The sequence below is a fragment of the Rhinatrema bivittatum genome, chromosome 14 (assembly GCF_901001135.1).
Source record: "Rhinatrema bivittatum chromosome 14, aRhiBiv1.1, whole genome shotgun sequence".
NCBI classification, from domain to species: Eukaryota; Metazoa; Chordata; class Amphibia; order Gymnophiona; family Rhinatrematidae; genus Rhinatrema; species Rhinatrema bivittatum.
This window is the reverse complement of record NC_042628.1, coordinates 3,966,905-3,987,466: the sequence shown is the minus strand read 5'-3', so window position 1 is coordinate 3,987,466 and position 20,562 is coordinate 3,966,905. Positions and strand designations below refer to the sequence as shown.

The following is a 20,562-nucleotide window of genomic DNA, read 5'->3' as shown; positions in this document are numbered from 1 at the left end:
TGCTCCCCCGGCCCTCCACCTTTACTGTAAGGGGCTGTGCTGGAAGGCAGCAGGAACAGGCATGATGGGCACCTATTGACAAATCCAGGAGCCCCCTCCCACACGCAAGGTAAGAGGCAAGGAATGAACTCCTCTCCTCAGAAAGATGGGACTGGTTACCTCCTGGTCCTTTAGGCTTTTTGATTTCTTTGTTTATATTATTAAGGGTGGGTCTTAGTGTGCCCATCCCTCAGTTGCACAGCCGTCCATTAGCGAGCCAGAAAGCATAAGAATTCCTTGGCTTCTCTAGGAGGGGGAGCTAAAGATTGGTGTTCTCTGAATATCTATATGAATACGTTTTTTATGGGCCTGCCATCAGAGCTCCCTCTGTCTACAGGAGTTCCTAGTTATTCTGAAAAATCTTCAGAGGGATGGCTGTATTAATCTGGTGTAGCAAAAAATGACAGGAGGCAGGTGGCACCTTATAGACTCACCAATGTATTGAGGCATGAGCTTTCAAGGACAGAGTCCACTTCGTCAGATGCATAATGACAGGAGGCGGGTGACACCTTATAGACTCACCAATGTATTGAGGCATGAGCTTTCAAGGACAGAGTCCACTTCGTCAGATGCATAATGACAGGAGGCGGGTGGCACCTTATAGACTCACCAATGTATTGAGGCATGAGCTTTCAAGGACAGAGTCCACTTCGTCAGATGCATAATGACAGGAGGCGGGTGACACCTTATAGACTCACCAATGTATTGAGGCATGAGCTTTCAAGGACAGAGTCCACTTCGTCAGATGCATAATGACAGGAGGCGGGTGGCACCTTATAGACTCACTAATGTATTGAGACATGAGCTTTGGAGAACAGAGTCCACTTCGTCAGATGCATAATGACAGGAGGCGGGTGGCACCTTATAGACTCACTAATGTATTGAGACATGAGCTTTCAAGGACAGAGTCCACAGCGTCAGATGCATAATGACAGGAGGCGGGTGGCACCTTATAGACTCACTAATATATTGAGGCATGAGCTTTGGAGAACAGAGTCCACTTCGTCAGATGCATAATGACAGGAGGCGGGTGGCATCTTATAGACTCACCAATGTATTGAGGCATGAGCTTTCAAGGACAGAGTCCACAGCGTCAGATGCATAATGATAGGAGGCAGGTGGCACCTTCTAGACTCACCAATGTATTGAGGCATGAGCTTTCAAGGACAGAGTCCACAGCGTCAGATGCATAATGACAGGAGGCGGGTGGCACCTTATAGACTCAATAATGTAATGAGGCATGAGCTTTCAAGGACGTCCTTTTTTTCCTAATGGTTCAGTCACTCCATACAGCTTTAGCATGTGTGAAGCCGTGACTTCACCACAATTACAAATTTGTATTTTCATGTGGGAAAGATTTAAGAGAGTTCTAAAAGCTTTCTCTAATGAACAACAACACATACAGGGCTAGTGCTTCCATTAGGCAAACTAGGCAGATATCCAGAACACCAAAATCCCAGAGCGAATACCACCAAAGAAAGGAATTCTGTGTTGGAACCTCTGCCGCTGGTCGGAAGGAGCACTGTGCTGGGAGCAAGTTGGGAAGGGAGTGAATGTCTTAAGGTCGCCTGGGCACCAACCCTTAGCGCATATTCTATGTTTACACCATCAAGAATTTGTATCATGAGATGAGCAGCATGAATGATATGTAAACCCTCCATCCTTCCATGATTACCTGTGCTCCTGGGACCTCTGTCATGCTGGATCAGACCAAGGGTCCTCGTAGTCAGGATGCTGCCTCTGACAATGGCAAGCAGCAGTGCAGGTGGGGAGTGGTGATTCTCTGCCATAGCTTTCAAGTTTCCAGCAGTCTTGGTGCAGAGAGATCCTGAACCCAATGGATATTGATTGATCTGTCGTCCATAAATATGTCTACTCTCTTCTTGAATCTGGTTAAATGTGTTTCCTCTCCAATGCCCTGCCGCAATGTGTTGTGCAACAAACTGTTTCCTTTTGTTTGTTCTAACCCTGCTGACAGTTTTATTGGCTGCTTCTTAGTTCTTGAATAATAATTACTTCGTTACTTTCTCGACATCTTTCACCTCTCCTATATCTCCTTTTCCAAGCTGAAGAATCTTAGCCCATATTGTACAAGCAGGCTTGTGTGGATTTTCTCAGAGTAATGTTTCCAAATGGGTTTGTTTTGTGCACCCCTTAAGAGGAATGATCCTGACTCGTAAACCAGGATATGTTGGGAATGATCTCAGTCTCTCCTTAATATTTCATTGTGCCAGAGGGCTTCCTTCTGAAGTTTACAAGATGGAATATGTACTGGCAATTGTTCTTTTCAATCAGACCAGTGGTGCCCAGTACAGTTGGGACTCTCTATATTTTTCTGCACATTTTCTTGATTTCATCATTTGATACTTAAGGATCTATTCTCTCCATATGATCCACAGAATAGTTAACTTCTATCAGTAATGCCATCCCTTAACCACAATGTCCAGTTTTCTAGCATCCATTTTCTTATTAGTTGGAATGGGAATGTTCCAAGATTTCTATAGAAAACAGGTTATGTACTGTTGAAATAAGAGACAACTGTTCTGTGCAGTTTGCGTTCCTCCTGTCATGACACATCTTATTGCCTCTGCAGATGGAGGATGTGGCAAGCTTGTCCTCTTCACAGCTGGCCAGTCTGTGCTTCCAGAATGATATCCTAAATAATCTCCAGGACGTTGATATGATCATGAACACTCTAGAGAGCAAAACATTTGATGATGTCGAAGTTTTCCTTGAAACATTCCAGAGCAATGCACTTCAGGTAATGCAGAAAAATGTTGACATTGCAGTCATAAAACATCTCACTCCTCCCATCAGCCAATGCAGCCTTAAAACGACTCACTCTTCCATTTATCCTTCCTTCCTTCCTTCATTTGGTCAAGTGAGGAAGAACATACTTTGCCACGTTTAGAGTCTGATCAACAAGCACTTAAAGGTGTTAAAGGAATTAAAATATTTTTAGATTTGGTTAGAGAGAAGTTGAAAAAAGAGGACTGAACAATTTTATATCTATCTATCTATATATGAAATGAAGTATAATTTGAACTGCAATAAAATCCCAATTAACAGAGTGTGTTTGTGGCTGGCAGCATAGCCTTATGGTAAAGTAAACGTTGTAAAACTGGAAATTCTCTGAATGATAAAGCTGCTATTGGCTAACTAAAGAGCTGCCCAGCTTCCTCAGAGGTTTGCAAATTGTACTAAGCAGTGTGGATGGCTGAGTTATACTGGTCACTCTAAAACTGGCCACTTCAGGAGGTGGGGGTTGGATCACGGAAATAAACTATGGATGAATTTAAAATTTTCAGACATAGAAACATAGAAATGACAGCAGAAAAGGACCAAATGATCCACTCAGTCTGCCGAGCAAGCTTAAGCCTATGCCAGTATCTGCCGCACGGTGCAAGTTACCCCCATGCTTATCATTTTCCCAGACCCTAAAAGTCAGGGCCCTCGGATGCAGTTTGAATGCAATTTCCCTTAACCCTTGCCGTGGAAGCAGAGAGCAATGATGGAGCTGCTTTGTGATTAAGGGTAGTAAAAGCTGGTTTCCCCGCAGCACAGTACATGGAAGTTTTAGCGAATTTTCAGAGGTACCAGCCAGGTTTTCTAAAGTTACATGGATATAAAACTACCCGCATACGCCTGCAATCCGAGCTCTTCCCTCACTGCATGACCCTGAGTCACCTAACTCCCTGCTCTCAAGCCCGGACTGTAAGCTCATTTTGAGAGGAATCTTGTACCCTTCTAATTAATCCTTCAGTCCATACTATAGAAAATGAATATGATAAATATTTTCCAGGAAAATATGAATGCAGAAAAACTTCTTAATAATAATCTAAAAGTAATGCACTGTGGCACAGTCCAACATAAATCGGCTGACAAGGTGCCCACCGCAGAGAGCCTGCAAGTTCATTGAGGTTAAGTGGAGGAGGGATTAGAACCCGAGTGGTCAGCTTTCACAGTTTAGAAATCCAACCACTAAAAGCTGCTCCTCTATCAGATACAAAATATGCCACAGCTAGAAGGGTTTCAATAACTTCACTTTCTTTGTGTTTCAACTGCAGCAAAACTTTGTGACCCTGACAAACGTGGACGTGAGGAATCTCGTTTTCAGCACCGTCTTTTTCAAACTGAGCGCTCGCTTTTCCAGTTTCAACATTTCTCAGTGGCAGGACTGCTTTCAAAACCAACTTAGCTACTTCATCGCCAGCATCAATGCCTCCACCCTTCAGTTGATCCCAAATAAAATCCAATGTGGTGTCTTCCAAATCATGTAAGGAGCTCACCAAGCCACTTTCATTGCTTTTTCTAATTTTCATTGCAGGCTTAAATTGTGATGCTGTAGGGAATACAGAAAAAAAATGTCCCTTAGTTTTGCACCAACGTCTGAATGTCTGCTGGCCCACGCCAGGATTTGTGTGTCTAGAACTGGTTTTGCTGGAGGGTGAAACAGTCAATAGTGTGCGTGTGTGTGTGTGTGTGTGTGTGTGTGTGCGCGAGTGAGAGTGTGTGTGCGCGAGTGAGAGTGTGTGTGTGCGAGTGAGAGTGAGAGTGTGTGTGTGTGTGTGCGTGTGTGTGCGAGTGAGAGTGTGTGTGTGCGTGTGTGTGAGAGTGCGTGTGTCTGTGTGTGTGTGTGTGTGTGTGTGTGAGAGTGAGAGTGAGAGTGTGTGTGTGTGTGTGTGTGTGTGTGTGTGTGTGCGCACTGTGGGGGAATGGAGGGAACCTTGAGGTACCAGGAAACCCTCCAGTTCAGACTAACCACGTGACCATCAAAGGGAGACTGGGACTGCAGTCGGCAACCTTGATGTTTTTGACCCACGTGTACAGATTATAAGATTTGTGCCACTAGTTTTTATTATTTCCTCACAGCTGATACTTGTCATGGGTAAATTAACAAAAGCATTCAGATGTGCATTTAAGCACAACATTGTGCAAATTAGATAGTGCAAGCAGAGAACAGGCCAAATTGTGAGGCAGTATCAGATGTCTGTAAGGCCATCTGAATATCAGGTTAGACACCCAGGCAGGGCTGGCTAGTTAGATTTGTCAGTACAAATGTTAGATTTGTCAGTGTGTAAATATTTGATCAGGGCAACCAATGCAAGGCCCCACAAGTCCAAATTGCCTGAGATTTTTTCACATCTAACTTTAAAAATCTAAGCATGGTTACTTAGCTTTGGTCTCTATTAACAGTACACGTTTCTAATCTCATTTCAGATGTTGTTAAGCATTTAACCCATATTCAGTATTTGGGAAGTTTTGTAAAAATGCACAAGGGGTTCTGCAATTAGAGATAACAAATCAGATGTCAGTGCGTATGTGGTCTGCTAAAAGTGATATTGTGTTGCCGATTCCTTTGCAACAGAATGGAAAGCTTCAACTCGCGCTTCAGTGAGATGTCAAACGCCACCCAGCAAGATGTTTGCAACATGGCAAAGGCTTACCTTCTGAGAAAGCAGCAGCAGACAGGTGGGAGAGAGGGGACGGGGACGTGGACAGGTGGGAGAGAGGGGACGGGGACTTCAACAGGTGGGAGAGAGGGGACGGGGACTTCAACAGGTGGGAGAGAGGGGACGGGGACGTGGACAGGTGGGAGAGAGGGGACGGGGACGTGGACAGGTGGGAGAGAGGGGACGGGGACTTCAACAGGTGGGAGAGAGGGGACGGGGACTTCAACAGGTGGGAGAGAGGGGACGGGGACTTGGACAGGTGGGAGAGAGGGGACGGGGACTGGGGCTGACCCACCACACCTCTTACCTTCTGAGAAAGCAGCCGCAGACAGGTGGGAGAGAGGGAACGGGGACGTGGACAGGTGGGAGAGAGGGGACGGGGACTTCAACAGGTGGGAGAGAGGGGACGGGGACTTGGACAGGTGGGAGAGAGGGGACGGGGACTGGGGCTGACCCACCACACCTCTTACCTTCTGAGAAAGCAGCCGCAGACAGGTGGGAGAGAGGGAACGGGGACGTGGACAGGTGGGAGAGAGGGGACGGGGACGTGGACAGGTGGGAGAGAGGGGACGGGGACGTGGACAGGTGGGAGAGAGGGGACGGGGACGTGGACAGGTGGGAGAGAGGGGACGGGGACGTGGACAGGTGGGAGAGAGGGGACGGGGACTTGGACAGGTGGGAGAGAGGGGACGGGGACTGGGGCTGACCCACCACACCTCTTACCTTCTGAGAAAGCAGCAGCAGACAGGTGGGAGAGAGGGGACGGGGACGTGGACAGGTGGGAGAGAGGGGACGGGGACGTGGACAGGTGGGAGAGAGGGGACGGGGACGTGGACAGGTGGGAGAGAGGGGACGGGGTCTTGGACAGGTGGGAGAGAGGGGACGGGGACTTGGACAGGTGGGAGAGAGGGGACGGGGACGTGGACAGGTGGGAGAGAGGGGGACGGGGACGTGGACAGGTGGGAGAGAGGGGACGGGGACTTGGACAGGTGGGAGAGAGGGGACGGGGACGTGGACAGGTGGGAGAGAGGGGACGGGGACGTGGACAGGTGGGAGAGAGGGGACGGGGACTTGGACAGGTGGGAGAGAGGGGACGGGGTCTTGGACAGGTGGGAGAGAGGGGACGGGGACGTGGACAGGTGGGAGAGAGGGGACGGGGACGTGGACAGGTGGGAGAGAGGGGACGGGGACGTGGACAGGTGGGAGAGAGGGGACGGGGACGTGGACAGGTGGGAGAGAGAGGGGACGGGGACTTGGACAGGTAGGAGAGAGGGGACGGGGACGTGGACAGGTGGGAGAGAGAGGGGACGGGGACTTGGACAGGTGGGAGAGAGGGGACGGGGACTTGGACAGGTGGGAGAGAGGGGACGGGGACTTGGACAGGTGGGAGAGAGGGGACGGGGTCTTGGGCTGACCCACCACGCCTCTTCCCTTACCACACGCAAAGAGTTTATTATCTAAGCCAGGTCAGAGCAGTGGCTCAAAATCTCCCCCCTTACCCCCATCCGTCGCGCGCGCACAAATAGTCCCTACAGTGAAGCTCTGCTGCGGGATATAACGCCCCCTGGCCAAGGAGAGGCAGGCAGAGTCCACGCCGATCCGCAGTACAGGAGGGCACTCACAGAACTTTGCTGGACCTCTGCTCGTCCCTTTGTTCTCGTCTTAAAATTTTCTGGTGATTATTTCACTGCCTTTCTTCTCCAGCTCTTCCTCCTCATCCCCTGCTCTTTCTGCCCTCCTCCATGGCTTAGGCAAACGTCTCCTGTTTGGCATCAGTGAAATATTCTGTGCTCCTCTTGGGCAACAAAGGAAGGGCCCCCCTCAGACGCTGGGTATCTCATGACTCCCAGCAACAAAGGAAGGCCCCCACCTCAGACGCTGGGTATCTCATGACTCCCAGCAACAAAGGAAGGCCCCCCCCTCAGACGCTGGGTATCTCATGACTCCCAGCAACAAAGGAAGGCCCCCACCTCAGACGCTGGGTATCTCATGACTCCCAGCAACAAAGGAAGGCCCCCCCCTCAGACGCTGGGTATCTCATGACTCCCAGCAACAAAGGAAGGGCCCCCCTCAGACGCTGGGTATCTCATGACTCCCAGCAACAAAGGAAGGCCCCCACCTCAGACGCTGGGTATCTCATGACTCCCAGCAACAAAGCAAGGCCCCCACCTCAGACGCTGGGTATCTCATGACTCCCAGCAACAAAGGAAGGCCCCCCCCTCAGACGCTGGGTATCTCATGACTCCCAGCAACAAAGGAAGGGCCCCCCTCAGACGCTGGGTATCTCATGACTCCCAGCAACAAAGGAAGGGCCCCCCTCAGACACTGGGTATCTCATGACTCCCAGCAACAAAGGAAGGGCCCCCCTCAGACGCTGGGTATCTCATGACTCCCAGCAACAAAGGAAGGGCCCCCCTCAGATGCTGGGTATCTCATGACTCCCAGCAACAAAGGAAGGCCCCCCCCTCAGACGCTGGGTATCTCATGACTCCCAGCAACAAAGGAAGAGCCCCCCTCAGACGCTGGGTATCTCATGACTCCCAGCAACAAAGGAAGGGCCCCCCCCTCAGACACTGGGTATCTTATGACTCCCAGCAACAAAGGAAGGGCCCCCCTCAGACGCTGGGTATCTCATGACTCCCAGCAACAAAGGAAGGCCCCCCCTCAGACACTGGGTATCTTATGACTCCCAGCAACAAAGCAAGGCCCCCACCTCAGACGCTGGGTATCTCATGACTCCCAGCAACAAAGCAAGGCCCCCTCAGACGCTGGGTATCTCATGACTCCCAGCAACAAAGGAAGGGCCCCCCTCAGACGCTGGGTATCTCATGACTCCCAGCAACAAAGGAAGGGGCCCCCCCCTCAGACGCTGGGTATCTCATGACTCCCAGCAACAAAGCAAGGCCCCCCCCTCAGACGCTGGGTATCTCATGACTCCCAGCAACAAAGGAAGGGCCCCCCCCTCAGACGCTGGGTATCTCATGACTCCCAGCAACAAAGGAAGGGCCCCCCCCCTCAGACGCTGGGTATCTCATGACTCCCAGCAACAAAGGAAGGGGCCCCCCCCCCTCAGACGCTGGGTATCTCATGACTCCCAGCCCTTTGCAGCGCCCCTTGTTCTCTTATTACAATCATATACGAATGCACACAGGGTAAAACTGAACGTATATTTATTTATCTTTTATCTTAAGGCTCTGCCTGCATTGAAAATACAAGAGGAAGCACGGGATGGTTACAGAGCAATGTGGCTTCCTTCACTGGGTGCCTCGCCTATCAAGATCTGATGACTATGAATCCAGACTTCAGTATTGTACGTAATGGAACTCTCTGACGTGCCGGAAGAGATTTAAATACAAAATGTTTGCTTTCATTCCCTTTAGCTATAAAAATGCGACCAACAAAACAGAAGCAATGATTGTTTTGTCCTGTGACTGAATAACAGTGCTGTGTATAGCACCAGGATACCAGGGCCTTTATGTAGCCATCAGGAACATTCCTGGTCACATCTACTGTCTCATGGGGATACCAGGGCTGGATGTAGCAGTGGGGAAGGCTCCTGGTCACATCTGCTGTCTCATGCAGATACCATGACCTGGATGTAGCAGTGGGGAAGGTTCCTGGTCACATCTGCTGTCTCATGCAGATACCATGACCTGGATGTAGCAGTGGGGAAGGTTCCTGGTCACATCTGCTGTCTCATGCAGATACCAGGGCCTGGATGTAGCAGTGGGGAAGGTTCCTGGTCACATCTGCTGTCTCATGGGGATACCAGGGCTGGATGTAGCAGTGAGGAAGGTTCCTGGTCACATCTGCTGTCTCATGCAGATACCATGACCTGGATGTAGCAGTGAGGAAGGTTCCTGGTCACATCTGCTGTCTCATGCAGATACCATGACCTGGATGTAGCAGTGGGGAAGGTTCCTGGTCACATCTGCTGTCTCATGCAGATACCATGACCTGGATGTAGCAGTGGGGAAGGTTCCTGGTCACATCTGCTGTCTCATGCAGATACCATGACCTGGATGTAGCAGTGAGGAAGGTTCCTGGTCACATCTGCTGTCTCATGCAGATACCATGACCTGGATGTAGCAGTGGGGAAAGTTCCTGGTCACATCTGCTGTCTCATGGGGATACCATGACCTGGATGTAGCAGTGGGGAAGGTTCCTGGTCACATCTGCTGTCTCATGGGGATACCAGGGCCTGGATGTAGCAATGGGGAAGGTTCCTGGTCACATCTGCTGTCTCATGCAGATACCATGACCTGGATGTAGCAGTGGGGAAGGTTCCTGGTCACATCTGCTGTCTCATGCAGATACCAGGGCCTGGATGTAGCAGTGGGGAAGGTTCCTGGTCACATCTGCTGTCTGATGCAGATACCATGACCTGGATGTAGCAGTGAGGAAGGTTCCTGGTCACATCTGCTGTCTCATGCAGATACCATGACCTGGATGTAGCAGTGGGGAAGGTTCCTGGTCACATCTGCTGTCTCATGCAGATACCAGGGCCTGGATGTAGCAGTGGGGAAGGTTCCTGGTCACATCTGCTGTCTGATGCAGATACCATGACCTGGATGTAGCAGTGGGGAAGGCTGCGATCCCTTTTGAAAATGACCCCCTTAATCTCTTTAATGCTTTAATGGAGCAATCTTTTGAGAAACTGGTGACAAAATATGGAGAAAAGTAGTGGTTAAGCTGTCCATTGTACTATAATCCAATTGACCTTTGGCTTCTTCCCAGCCTTTTTTTTTTTAAAGAGGACAGGAATGGACCTGAGAACTGGGTCTCCAGTTCCCTGAAGATGATCAGCCATTAACCAAAAACTAAATGATAATGGTGTGAACATCAAATGGAGTTGTTTCATGACGTTATTACATCAGGTCCTTTTAAAGGTTCAAATATTAGCAACTAGTCCAAAATGTGACCTGCCCTATGAGTAGCAGAGAAAATTAATTGTTTAAAATGCAAATGGAAGTCCTGAAAACCCCTTGTAAATGAATGTTCAAGTCCCCAGAAAGCATCAGCTTGGAAGAGTGTAATAAAAGAATAGGACAGCAATCTAGAATAAAAGTAGGGTCTTTAGGTGGATAATAAAGCAAGCCAAGGATTCACAACCAAATTCTCACATCCATTTCCAAGGGAATAGAAAGTGGTTTTAAACTGTAATCAGGTTGATAAATCAGCTAAACAGCCCTACCCCTTTTGTTATCCCTTACCTGTTGAATGTAAGGTTATCCAGCTGGACGTCCCAAATTCAATAATGAGATAGGTCTTGTTTAGCCAGGTTTCCCTCAAAAAACATAATATCTAATGAGCCAGCCGATAAGTAGGTTGAGACAATGTCTAACCTTTTCCTCAAAGAGGAAATATTAAAGTCGGCCCTAGCTAGAACAAGGCCCATCGAGGGTATACAAAAGTCCTTTGCCTGCTTCATCTCTGAGTACGTGAAATAAATGATCAACAATACCTGCCTCATCCGGTAATCACAGAGAGAGCTTTGCTTTCCATCAGAACAGACCAAGCTGGAAGCGAAGGAGCAGGACCCCTTGCCTGCTGGGTCTCTGATGATGATGCACATTACAGCTCCCTCTTTCCTCCTTGCAGCAAGCATCGGGTGACAGGAACAGGCTCAGTCTAGTAGCAAGTAAAGTGCAGAGAGCATGTGAAAGCTGCGGCATAGGGAGCACACAATCAATAGACTTAGGCCCCCAATACCCAGGAAAGAATCCAGGCCGATGGGCTTCCTGGTATCCTGTGGGCTGCAGAAGTGCTGATGGAGAATGAACTCCTTCAGCTTTGGATACACAAAGCACAGAAAGTGCCGAGTAATTTCCTTTTTATCTTGGTAGGTGACAGCAGCGGAGAATCTCCCGCCAGCCCTTCTCGCTGATTACACAGTGTACGGTGATGTCCTGCGCGATGGTGAGAAAGCAGGAAAAATCCTCGCTGCTTTGAGCACTGATAACCTCGGGGAATACCTGGATGAATTTAACTCTGCTGCATCACAGGTAAAATAACTTCCTTTCTTTTGGCACATTAAAAAAGCATCCTTCAAGACCTTATTCAAATTGTAACAAAACTTCAAAAAATATTTGCCAGGCTTTTTTCTTTCAATATAGCGCCAGCCACCAAGTCGGTAGAAAAGGTCTAACCTGTGGCCGTCATCCTTCCCCAGGCATCCCCACCCTATTCTCTAGTGTCTGTAATCCATGTCATTGGTTACCATCCCACCCTGTTCCTAATTCCCATGATGTTGGTAGTAAGGCAAGATACGCCAAAACATGAAACTACTAAGCTCAAATCTCATGATAGTACATGGCGACACACTGCAAAACTATTTTCTGCTCGTGTCTTGATTGATTTGCGCTTCGGACCCTGCGGGTTCCCTGACAAGTGCAAGTTTGGGGTCCTTCTGAGGTCTCTGGGGTTAACAGAATGTCTCCCTTGGGACTATAGTAAGCTGAAAGTTATCACGAGTACTCTCAGCACGCTGAGCTTGTTTTCCAGGGGAGGGCTTCACAGTTTCCTTGTGTTGTTGCAGCTGTGTGACTTGGGAAACTTTACAATGCCCTTTTGCTAGCTGTCACAAGGTACCCACCATGCAAGCCTGGCACTTACGATGCCTTCTTCTTCTTCTTCTTGATTGTTACAGAAAGGACTCACTCAGTTGCCCAATGCTGACGTTGCCAGAATCATCATTGACCAGATCTACTGCCATCTGAGTTCCCTCTTCCCTACATATAGCACTGCTGATTACGTACAGTTCCTTTACAGAATAAAACTCTTCCTTGCTTACTCTGAAACTCTGAGGTGTTTCTGGACAGAAATGTCTTGCCAGACCCTGGCAGCACTGTACGTATGCTCCTGATACCAATTTCTTGTTATAATTCTTTCATCCTTTTTTTGCCAGTAATCATTATAAACAGCGCTGTTTGAAGACCGACTTTCATGGCAGCGTAACATGAGCTGAGGTGCAAAGCTGCTGTTACTGGAAGAGTTGCATTTTTCTCTGAAATGGTCTTTTTGAACCTTTCCCTCTCTTTCACCCTTGCAGAATGGGCAACTTTAGCAGCCTAGCAAGTAACACAGTGCTGGAAGACCCAACAGCTGTGAGTTCATTTGTCACAGAGACTCTTCAATCCCAGCTACAAAATTCAGGTACTTCGGTCTTTCTTGGGTTTCTCCTGGAGGGGGCGCTGTGTTTGAGCCATAACTCGATGGCTGACAGGTGCTGAACTCGCCTGCTTCTTGTGCTCTCTCCACAGGTTCAGCCTGTGCTCAGGGTCTCACAGACAGAGAATGGATTCAAACATATTACAGCAACTTCATCAAGTATTGTCAGTTCTCAGATTTTGTCAGTTTGAAGAGTGACTTCCAATGTGTAAGTGCTCCTTTCGAATTGTAAAGCTTCAACATTTATTGCATGTGATGGAAGGGCGACCACAATGATAAAGGGGATGGGACGGCGCCCCTATGAGGAAAGGCTGAAGAGGTTAGGGCTGTTCAGCTTGGAGAAGAGACGGCTGAGGGGGGATATGATAGAGGTGTTTAAAATCATGAGAGGTCTTGAATGAGTAGATGTGAATTGGTTGTTTACACTTTCTGTTAATAGAAGGACTAGGGGGCACTCCATGAAGTTAGCAAGTAGCACATTTAAGACTAATCAGAGAAAATTCTTTTTTACTCAATGCACAATAAAGCTCTGGAATTTGTTGCCAGAGGATGTGGTTAGTGCAGTTAGTGTAGCTGGGTTCAAAAAAAGTTTGGATAAGTTCTTGGAAGAGAAGTCCATTAACTGCTTTTAATCAAGTTGTCTTAGAGAATAGCCACTGCTACTACTGGCATCAGTAGCATGGGATCTGCTTGGTGTTTGTGTAATTGCCAGGGACTTGTATTCTCATTTCCCCACTGTTGGAAACAGGATGCTGGGCTTGATGGACTCTTGGTCTGACCCAGTATGGCAACTTCTTATGTTCTTAAGTGTAGCATTCTCATTTTCAATTATCTGACACCTGCTTTGGCTACTTCAGAGCTTCCTAAGTCCTCACTTGACTAACATTAGCTGCAATTAAGACGAGCATCGTTCCTCCATGGGTCTCTTATTCTGATCACCATGAGACATTGTGGGTATCACATTTGCCCTAGCCAGGCAATCACTGCAATGCTACCCAGAGCCAGGCACTGAGATGCTGCGTCATTTTCCTTAAAGCTAGTCACAGTCACGTTGCATCATGAGGGTCAGAGCCGGCTGCTGTAATGCCATATCGTGGTATAAGAATTGAGAAACAGACTCAGAGCAAGGTCCAACAAGACCAGCATCCCATCTTTGACGGTGGCCAGTCCAGAATCAGATGCACTTGGCAGAGCCCATGAAGTAGATCTAATTCCTGTTACTCACTCCCAGGGATAGTGATAGCTTTCCTTAGTCTCCCTGGCTAAGAATGTGTAATGGACTTTCTTCCAGAACTTCTTTTAAACCCCGCTATGCTCACTGCCTTCATCACGTCCTCTGGCAACAATCTCACAGCGCGATCGTGCACTGAGTGAGAAAGTCCTTTCTAGGATCTGTTCTGAATCTGCTGATCATTACTTTCATGGAGGGTCCCCTTGTTTAGTATTATTGGAGAGGGTGAATTACCCCTTCCACCCCACTCATGATTTTATAAACCCCTCTCATGTCCCCTCTCGCCTGCGTAGCCTCTCATGACAGGAGAGATGTTCCTTCCCCTTTATCATTTCTGTCACCTCCTCTGCACCTTTTCTAGTTTCTCTCTGCCTTTTCTGAGCTGGAAGGAGCAGAACTGCTCGCAGCACGGCTCCATGCAGAGGCAATAGGATATTTTCTACTTTATAATGATGATGATGAGAGAGAAATGAGCATCCCAGAGAATGGTGACCGTGCGATCAGCCCCAATACTAACAACTGCACTGTGCAATAGGACTCTGCAGAAACAATCCTTCCTTTTCTCTTTTCTTTCCTTTCTGTTTTTCTTTTCATTTTTTCTTTGGTCTTTCCCTTTTCTTTTATTTCTTATCTGTTTTCTTCCTTTTCTGTTTTATTTATTTATTTAGAACTTTTCTATTCCGACTTTGATAAGAAACATCAAATCCGTTTACATGGGACTCGGGAGGATTAACACGGAGGCGGAAGTAAAGTTACAATAAAACAGGGGGAAATAACTTGGAGGTGGAAGGAGTCAGAGATGGGTTGAGATAACGAGGTAGAGCGCTGGGGGATGAGTCGCTCGGAGATAGTTCGGTTACTTCGAAGGAGAGGGGGTCGGTTCACCAGTTGGGATCATTATACAGTGGATTTTTATATAACAAGGAATACTATGCACAGGATCTGTGGATTAAATGCAGCGTGCTCAAATGTCGAGAATTATAGACAAGGGTTATATAGATATAGATAGAGATACATGCCGTGATTATGTAGCAGACAGGATCAACTACAGTTCGGAGAGACGGAAATAAAAAAAAACAAAGAAAATAAAACAAAAAGTTGGCCCCATTCAAAAAAAAAACATAAACTCTCCTGCGCTCGCCTATTATTCCCCTCGTCCCCGAATCCTGGGGAAGGGGGACACTGGGAGGAGGGCCCAAGAGGTCTTTTGGGGGGCAGCATAGACTTGTAAAATGAAATTAAGGAAAACAACATTTTGTTTGTTTTTCTTTTGTTTTAAAACTGAATTGAAACCAAATGAGACATTTCATGAAAATGCCCCTCCTGACCCTCTCCCTGGAGCTGATATTCTTCCTCTGCATCCCCTTCCCCTCACTCTGCTTCTGCCCTTCTTCACCTTCATCTGATGGCCTCCTGCTCCTTTGCTGATCTGGGTTATAGCATCAGGCACATTGCTCTGAAATTTGTGGGAATGAAGAGGAGAAAATGTGAGGCAAGGGAAAATGGGGCGCACGAAAGACTGCGTCTCCCGGTCCCAGAAGATAATCAGGACCGTTTGTTTCCATCCAGCACTGTCGACACTTTTTTATGCCGGTGGGGCACATTCAGGCCGATGCATGGGTCAATGCAGGTCCACAACCCCCGATGCAAAACGGGGATCAGTACATCCAAGACGCGCGTCCAATCGAGCGCGTAGCTAAGAGCGCTCATCACATGTAAAATATATGTAGATAAGGCTATTAGCTATCCCCGCAATGCAAACAATTCCCCGAGGTTGCTCATTGTAAAGAAACAAAATTCCTGCTGTCTGTGAGCCCTCCTACCGGTGTCATCGCGATACGAAATCGGAGGGACCATGGAAAGCGGAATCATGTGAAACATTTCTGGGCACCCAACATACATCCACAATATTCACGTCCAGGCTGCATATATTGTGCCGGTAGTGGGGGAAGACGGAAGCTCGAATTGAGCGACTGTTTCTAACCTGCTGACCGCCACCTTTCCTGGGTGCCCACTGCTGAGGAGGTGCTAGGGACGCACAGTTTCCCTGATCGCCTCCTTTTCACCATGGCAGCTCATTTTAATATTAAATCGGGCGTCCGGGAGAGGTGGTTGAGCGCCTGTTAGGAGAGCGCACGTTTTACGTAAAACGTGCACAGGCATATCAGAACTTCCCAAGAATGGGCGCAGAAGGAGGTTTATGGCTTTCTGCCTAGAAATCTCAGGGAAATATTGAGAGAGAAAACATGAGAGACTAATTGTGCAGAGACAAAAAAGAAAAGAGACTCCAGAACAGCAGCAGAAGTGGGAGGAATAGTGTGAAGAAGCAGGCCAGCGGAGTTCAGGTCCTTGGACAGTACGGTGAGTTAAGGCATAGGTGCATTTTCCTTCCTGTTGGCGTGGCTAAGGAATTTCTTTTGTTTTTGGCAGACTGACTGCTCAGACATCCTAAGCGCCAGCCAGCTGGCCAGCATGTCCACCCAGACGTCCGTCATCTACAACTCCTCTGCTATCAGCATGGTGTTCAGCTCTTCCATGATGAGCGGGAACCTGAACGATCTCGCCACGTACATGAGCAGCTTCAATCAGTACGTCCTGATGGTGCGTACCGCGCTCATCCTCCTCCTGCCCCCAGGACTGCCAGTAGTCTCTTATTGTTAATAGAAAGAGAGCTTTATACCCTGAATCAGAAGCGGGGGTAACAGCATCTCGGATTGGATAACAACTGTGCTTATCCTTCCAGACAGGGGCTGCTAAAGGTGATCTGGAAATATAATATGTCTTTTTTATAAGCAAGTTTTACTGAAATATTCCTCCAGAAATAGAGACTACAAGAGCAGGAAAAGATTATCAAGCTTTTCGCCTCTCCCATTGAAACACTGCAGATCCTACCTGATCTCCAGTTTTGTCCTCACTTCCCCAGATTAAAGATCCTCTGCGCCTTTCCCATTCTGTCAAGAAATGTGTCCTTCCCTTATGATGTTTACTGTGTGGTTCACTTGTAAAGAGGTAAATATTTTGTGTGAGACAGAAGTTTCCTGATGATTCATTAGCAGGGCCAATGAGAATATTCAAGCCTGAAAGACAACAGACGGCATTTTCCCATTGGGTTCAGTCCTTTGATTGCCACTGGAAAGTAGCAACTTAGCAAACGTTTTGGCTGAGAAGCTTAACTCTCATTAGTGCTTAAAAGATGCAAATGCGATGGCACAGGGAAGGCACTGCTCTTTCACAAATCCCCCTCTAACCCACGAATGTGGACGTAAGGTGAGGCCGCGGGCCGCGCTCCGATTTATTGCCACTAAGCAGGAAGGCCCTGCAGGGTTTTGAAAACAAATGCACGGTCTCCAAGCCAACGTGGGTTTGAATCTCACTGAAGTCCTTTCTTTTCTTTCTGCAGAACCCCGCATTGCTGGAGAGCACCAAAGTGCAATACACCATCTTAATGGCTTGTGCCAACGCCGTGTTCCCAAAGTTCGCAACGATGTCCTCTGACAATGTCACGGCCTGGCTTACTAGAATGAAATATGTGCTGCCGAGTATCAACGGGAGTGCCCTGGACCTGCTGTCTCTAGACATGTCCTGTACGTCTTACCAAGCCCTGTAAGTATGGAGCAGCAAAGCGTTTGTACCCCAGAGCTGAACCCGAGCAGGGGAGCTGGGCCCTGAGACTTGAAGTGAGTTTGTGATTTGTTGGGAAGTAAATTTACAAGGGTGCGCAGATGGGGAAGGCCGAGATCCTCCGGCTAAGTGGCAGCTGCCGTATATTCGGCTCTGCTCCGTGGCTGCCACTTAGCTAGATAAGTATTTATTTATTATGTTCCGCTTTTTGGATTACATGCAGGCACTGGAGGGTTTCCCTGGCCTCAGAGGGCTCACAGTGCACGTTTGTACCTGAGGCAGCAGAGGGTAAAGTGACTTGTCCAAGGTCATAAGGAGTGGCAGTGGGATTTTGGTTAAGTTAACCGAATACGTTAGACCTGCTGGATAGCATAGAACTTATCCGGTTATATTCAGTGGCAGAGCCGTGCTGCTGAATATCCCTTCCAAGTTATCTAGATAAGTTATATCCAGATATCTTTCAATCTTGGGTCCACAATTTTTTTTTCAATTCTTTATTGTTTCATTTCTTTTTGTTTTAAAATTAAAAAAAAATGAAATAACAAATGAAATAAAAATGAAATGAAAAACAACATAAAACAAAATGATCAGACCTCCCTTAGAGGAAAAACCTCCACAGGGCTCCCCCTCCAAACCCTTTGCCTTAACTTTTCTTGTTCTTCCCGGGGCAGTAGCGGTGCGCAGCCCCTCCTTGCTTGGAAATGGCGCTGGCGGTCACCATTAATGTCTTCTGGATGAAACGGCTCCGGTCTGGGTCTGCCGGCACCGTTTCTAAGCATCGCACCAGCAGGGCGGGAATGACCGCCCCCATGAACAAGAAGAAAAACAGGTTAAGAGGGTTTGCCCGGCGGAGGGGAGCTCGGGAAGGGTTGTACTTTGTCATCTGCACAATTTTAAGACGACTAGAAATTAAACACAAAATTGTATTAACATTTCCCGTTTCATGTGAAACAAATGGACGTGTACAGAGCCCGATTTATCGCTGGCGTGCAGCGAGGCAGACATTTTGGGAGCTGGGCCGGGGGAGATCACTGGGTAGCGCTTATCTCAGACCACACGGGAAAAACATGCAGGCTTTTTTCTGATTCAGCTGTAACCTGTGCCCCTGTCCCCAGAAAAAATGGCAAACTTTCTTCTGGTCGAGTTATCGTACTTTGCTGCGTGCCCTGAAGGTTTTTGTGGCACATTTCACGCATTGCCTGACAGTGGTTGCTCCAGAACATCTGGCAATGCGTGCACCATAGATTATATCTGGGGCTTCTGATTTTATATTTTAACTGATAAACCCTGATGCAAAAATAAAATGAAATATTAGATAAAGACTGGAGACACAGCACTTCTGCTAGCCCTCTCTCACTCCGCCTTTGCCTACCCTGGATTCTCCACTTTGCTTTTGTGCCTTTTCCATGTTAACGACTCCTCAGCTGCACAAACGTTTATATTTAATTCAACCACACTGAGAAACACCGAGTACTGGTATCCACAAAGGACCCCGAACTAGCTGGAAAATGAACACCTATATTTATAAAATCAGAAGCCCTAATTATAACAGCAAAGCCATCGTATAGTCACACACTGAAATAAAACTGTCACCCACCAGGAACTTAATCAGAGAAGAATCAGTAACAGAAAAATAAAACAGCTATAAGCACTTTTCTGTCTCATAAGCACATTTTAAAGCTGTCAGACTATGAAAAACATTGTTTAAAGCTGGGTTATCTGACCTTCATTTCAAACTGAAATAAAATTAAGTGCTTTTTGCGTTGATGGAGGCTACGCCCTGATGAAGGTTCCAAGGCTGGACGAAACGCTGGCATTCTCAGGTGTATGAAATACCTGGCTTTTAATATTTTGGCCTGGCGTGACGTATTTACGCTAAGTGATCTGCAGTTTACTTTACTGGAGACTCCGTTTTTGTTTATCTTTCACTCAAAGCGGACGTTCTATAATGGCAGTGATGAATGCGCCATAGTCTCTTCTTCTACTGAAAAAAAAATCTTTCTCCAGTGTCACTGCCACCCAGGGAGCGTTAAGGTTGTGAAGTCTTAGCCAGTCAGAGCAGCAAGAGTCAGTAAGGAAAGGCATTTTACACTGTACTTGTAAACGTCTTTACTCTTCTCAATGGCCTTTTTAGGTTTGCTCACTTCAATTTCACCTTCCCTACTCAGGGAATTATTGGTCTTCCAGTGCATCAATGAATCCTTTATGCAGCGGCCCCTAATTAATGTCTAATCTTAAACACTGATCAGCTTTCCCGCTATTAATTTAAACATAGACCATTAAACTTGAGGAGCAGAGAAAAGGTGCATCTGAAACTTATGCAGAGGATGAATTCTGTGCTGGGAGCTGGGGATGATCCTGTGGCGCACGGACATTTGAGGGATACACTTGGGAATGCCTGGCCCACTGCTCTGTAGATTGTGCAGTTTGCTTACTTTGTGCAATAATAAAAGATTTTCACTGTTTAACACACTTCTCTTTCCTTTTAGTGTTAATGCACTTAATCCAATTCCAAAGGACATGGCAAACAAAAACAAAATAGATGTCTTCACATTTATGAAAAATTACCTGACAAGCAAATATGAGGAAAATGGTAAGAGAAACAGAGAGAATAACTTACGTGCAAGTCTGAGAAAGGGGGAGTCCAAGTCCATTAGTGAGAGAGGAGAGTGAGAGCATTACTGATCTGCAGGGCTGAGAGAGACAGAGACAGTGCATGAATATTGATATACAACTTCAAGAGCCAGAGACAGCGCATGGCACATTACGTTAGTGCAGGAGAGCCAGAGACAGAGCATGGCACATTACATTAGTGCAGGAGAGCCAGAGACAGAGCATGGCACATTACGTTAGTGCAGGAGAGCCAGAGACAGAGCATGGCACATTACGTTAGTGCAGGAGAGCCAGAGACAGCGCATGGCACATTACATTAGTGCAGGAGAGCAGAGACAGTACATGGCACATTACATTAGTGCAGGAGAGCCAGAGACAGTACATGGCACATTACATTAGTGCAGGAGAGCCAGAAACAGTGCATGGCACATTGTG

At 47.5% G+C, this 20,562-nt stretch overlaps 1 protein-coding gene across 1 annotated transcript in view; it reads left to right on the top strand.

The window, feature by feature from the left end:
• Positions 1 to 20,562, top strand: part of LOC115076086 — a 58,858-nt gene that overhangs the window by 32,904 nt on the left and 5,392 nt on the right. The window contains exons 21-31 of the mRNA XM_029577202.1: positions 2,633 to 2,800; positions 4,107 to 4,315; positions 5,408 to 5,511; positions 8,684 to 8,802; positions 11,339 to 11,497; positions 12,142 to 12,341; positions 12,544 to 12,647; positions 12,755 to 12,870; positions 16,324 to 16,494; positions 17,294 to 17,496; positions 20,004 to 20,107. Of these exons, the coding sequence (XP_029433062.1) occupies positions 2,633 to 2,800; positions 4,107 to 4,315; positions 5,408 to 5,511; positions 8,684 to 8,802; positions 11,339 to 11,497; positions 12,142 to 12,341; positions 12,544 to 12,647; positions 12,755 to 12,870; positions 16,324 to 16,494; positions 17,294 to 17,496; positions 20,004 to 20,107 (1,657 nt within the window). The remainder of the gene's footprint in view (positions 1 to 2,632; positions 2,801 to 4,106; positions 4,316 to 5,407; positions 5,512 to 8,683; positions 8,803 to 11,338; positions 11,498 to 12,141; positions 12,342 to 12,543; positions 12,648 to 12,754; positions 12,871 to 16,323; positions 16,495 to 17,293; positions 17,497 to 20,003; positions 20,108 to 20,562) is intronic.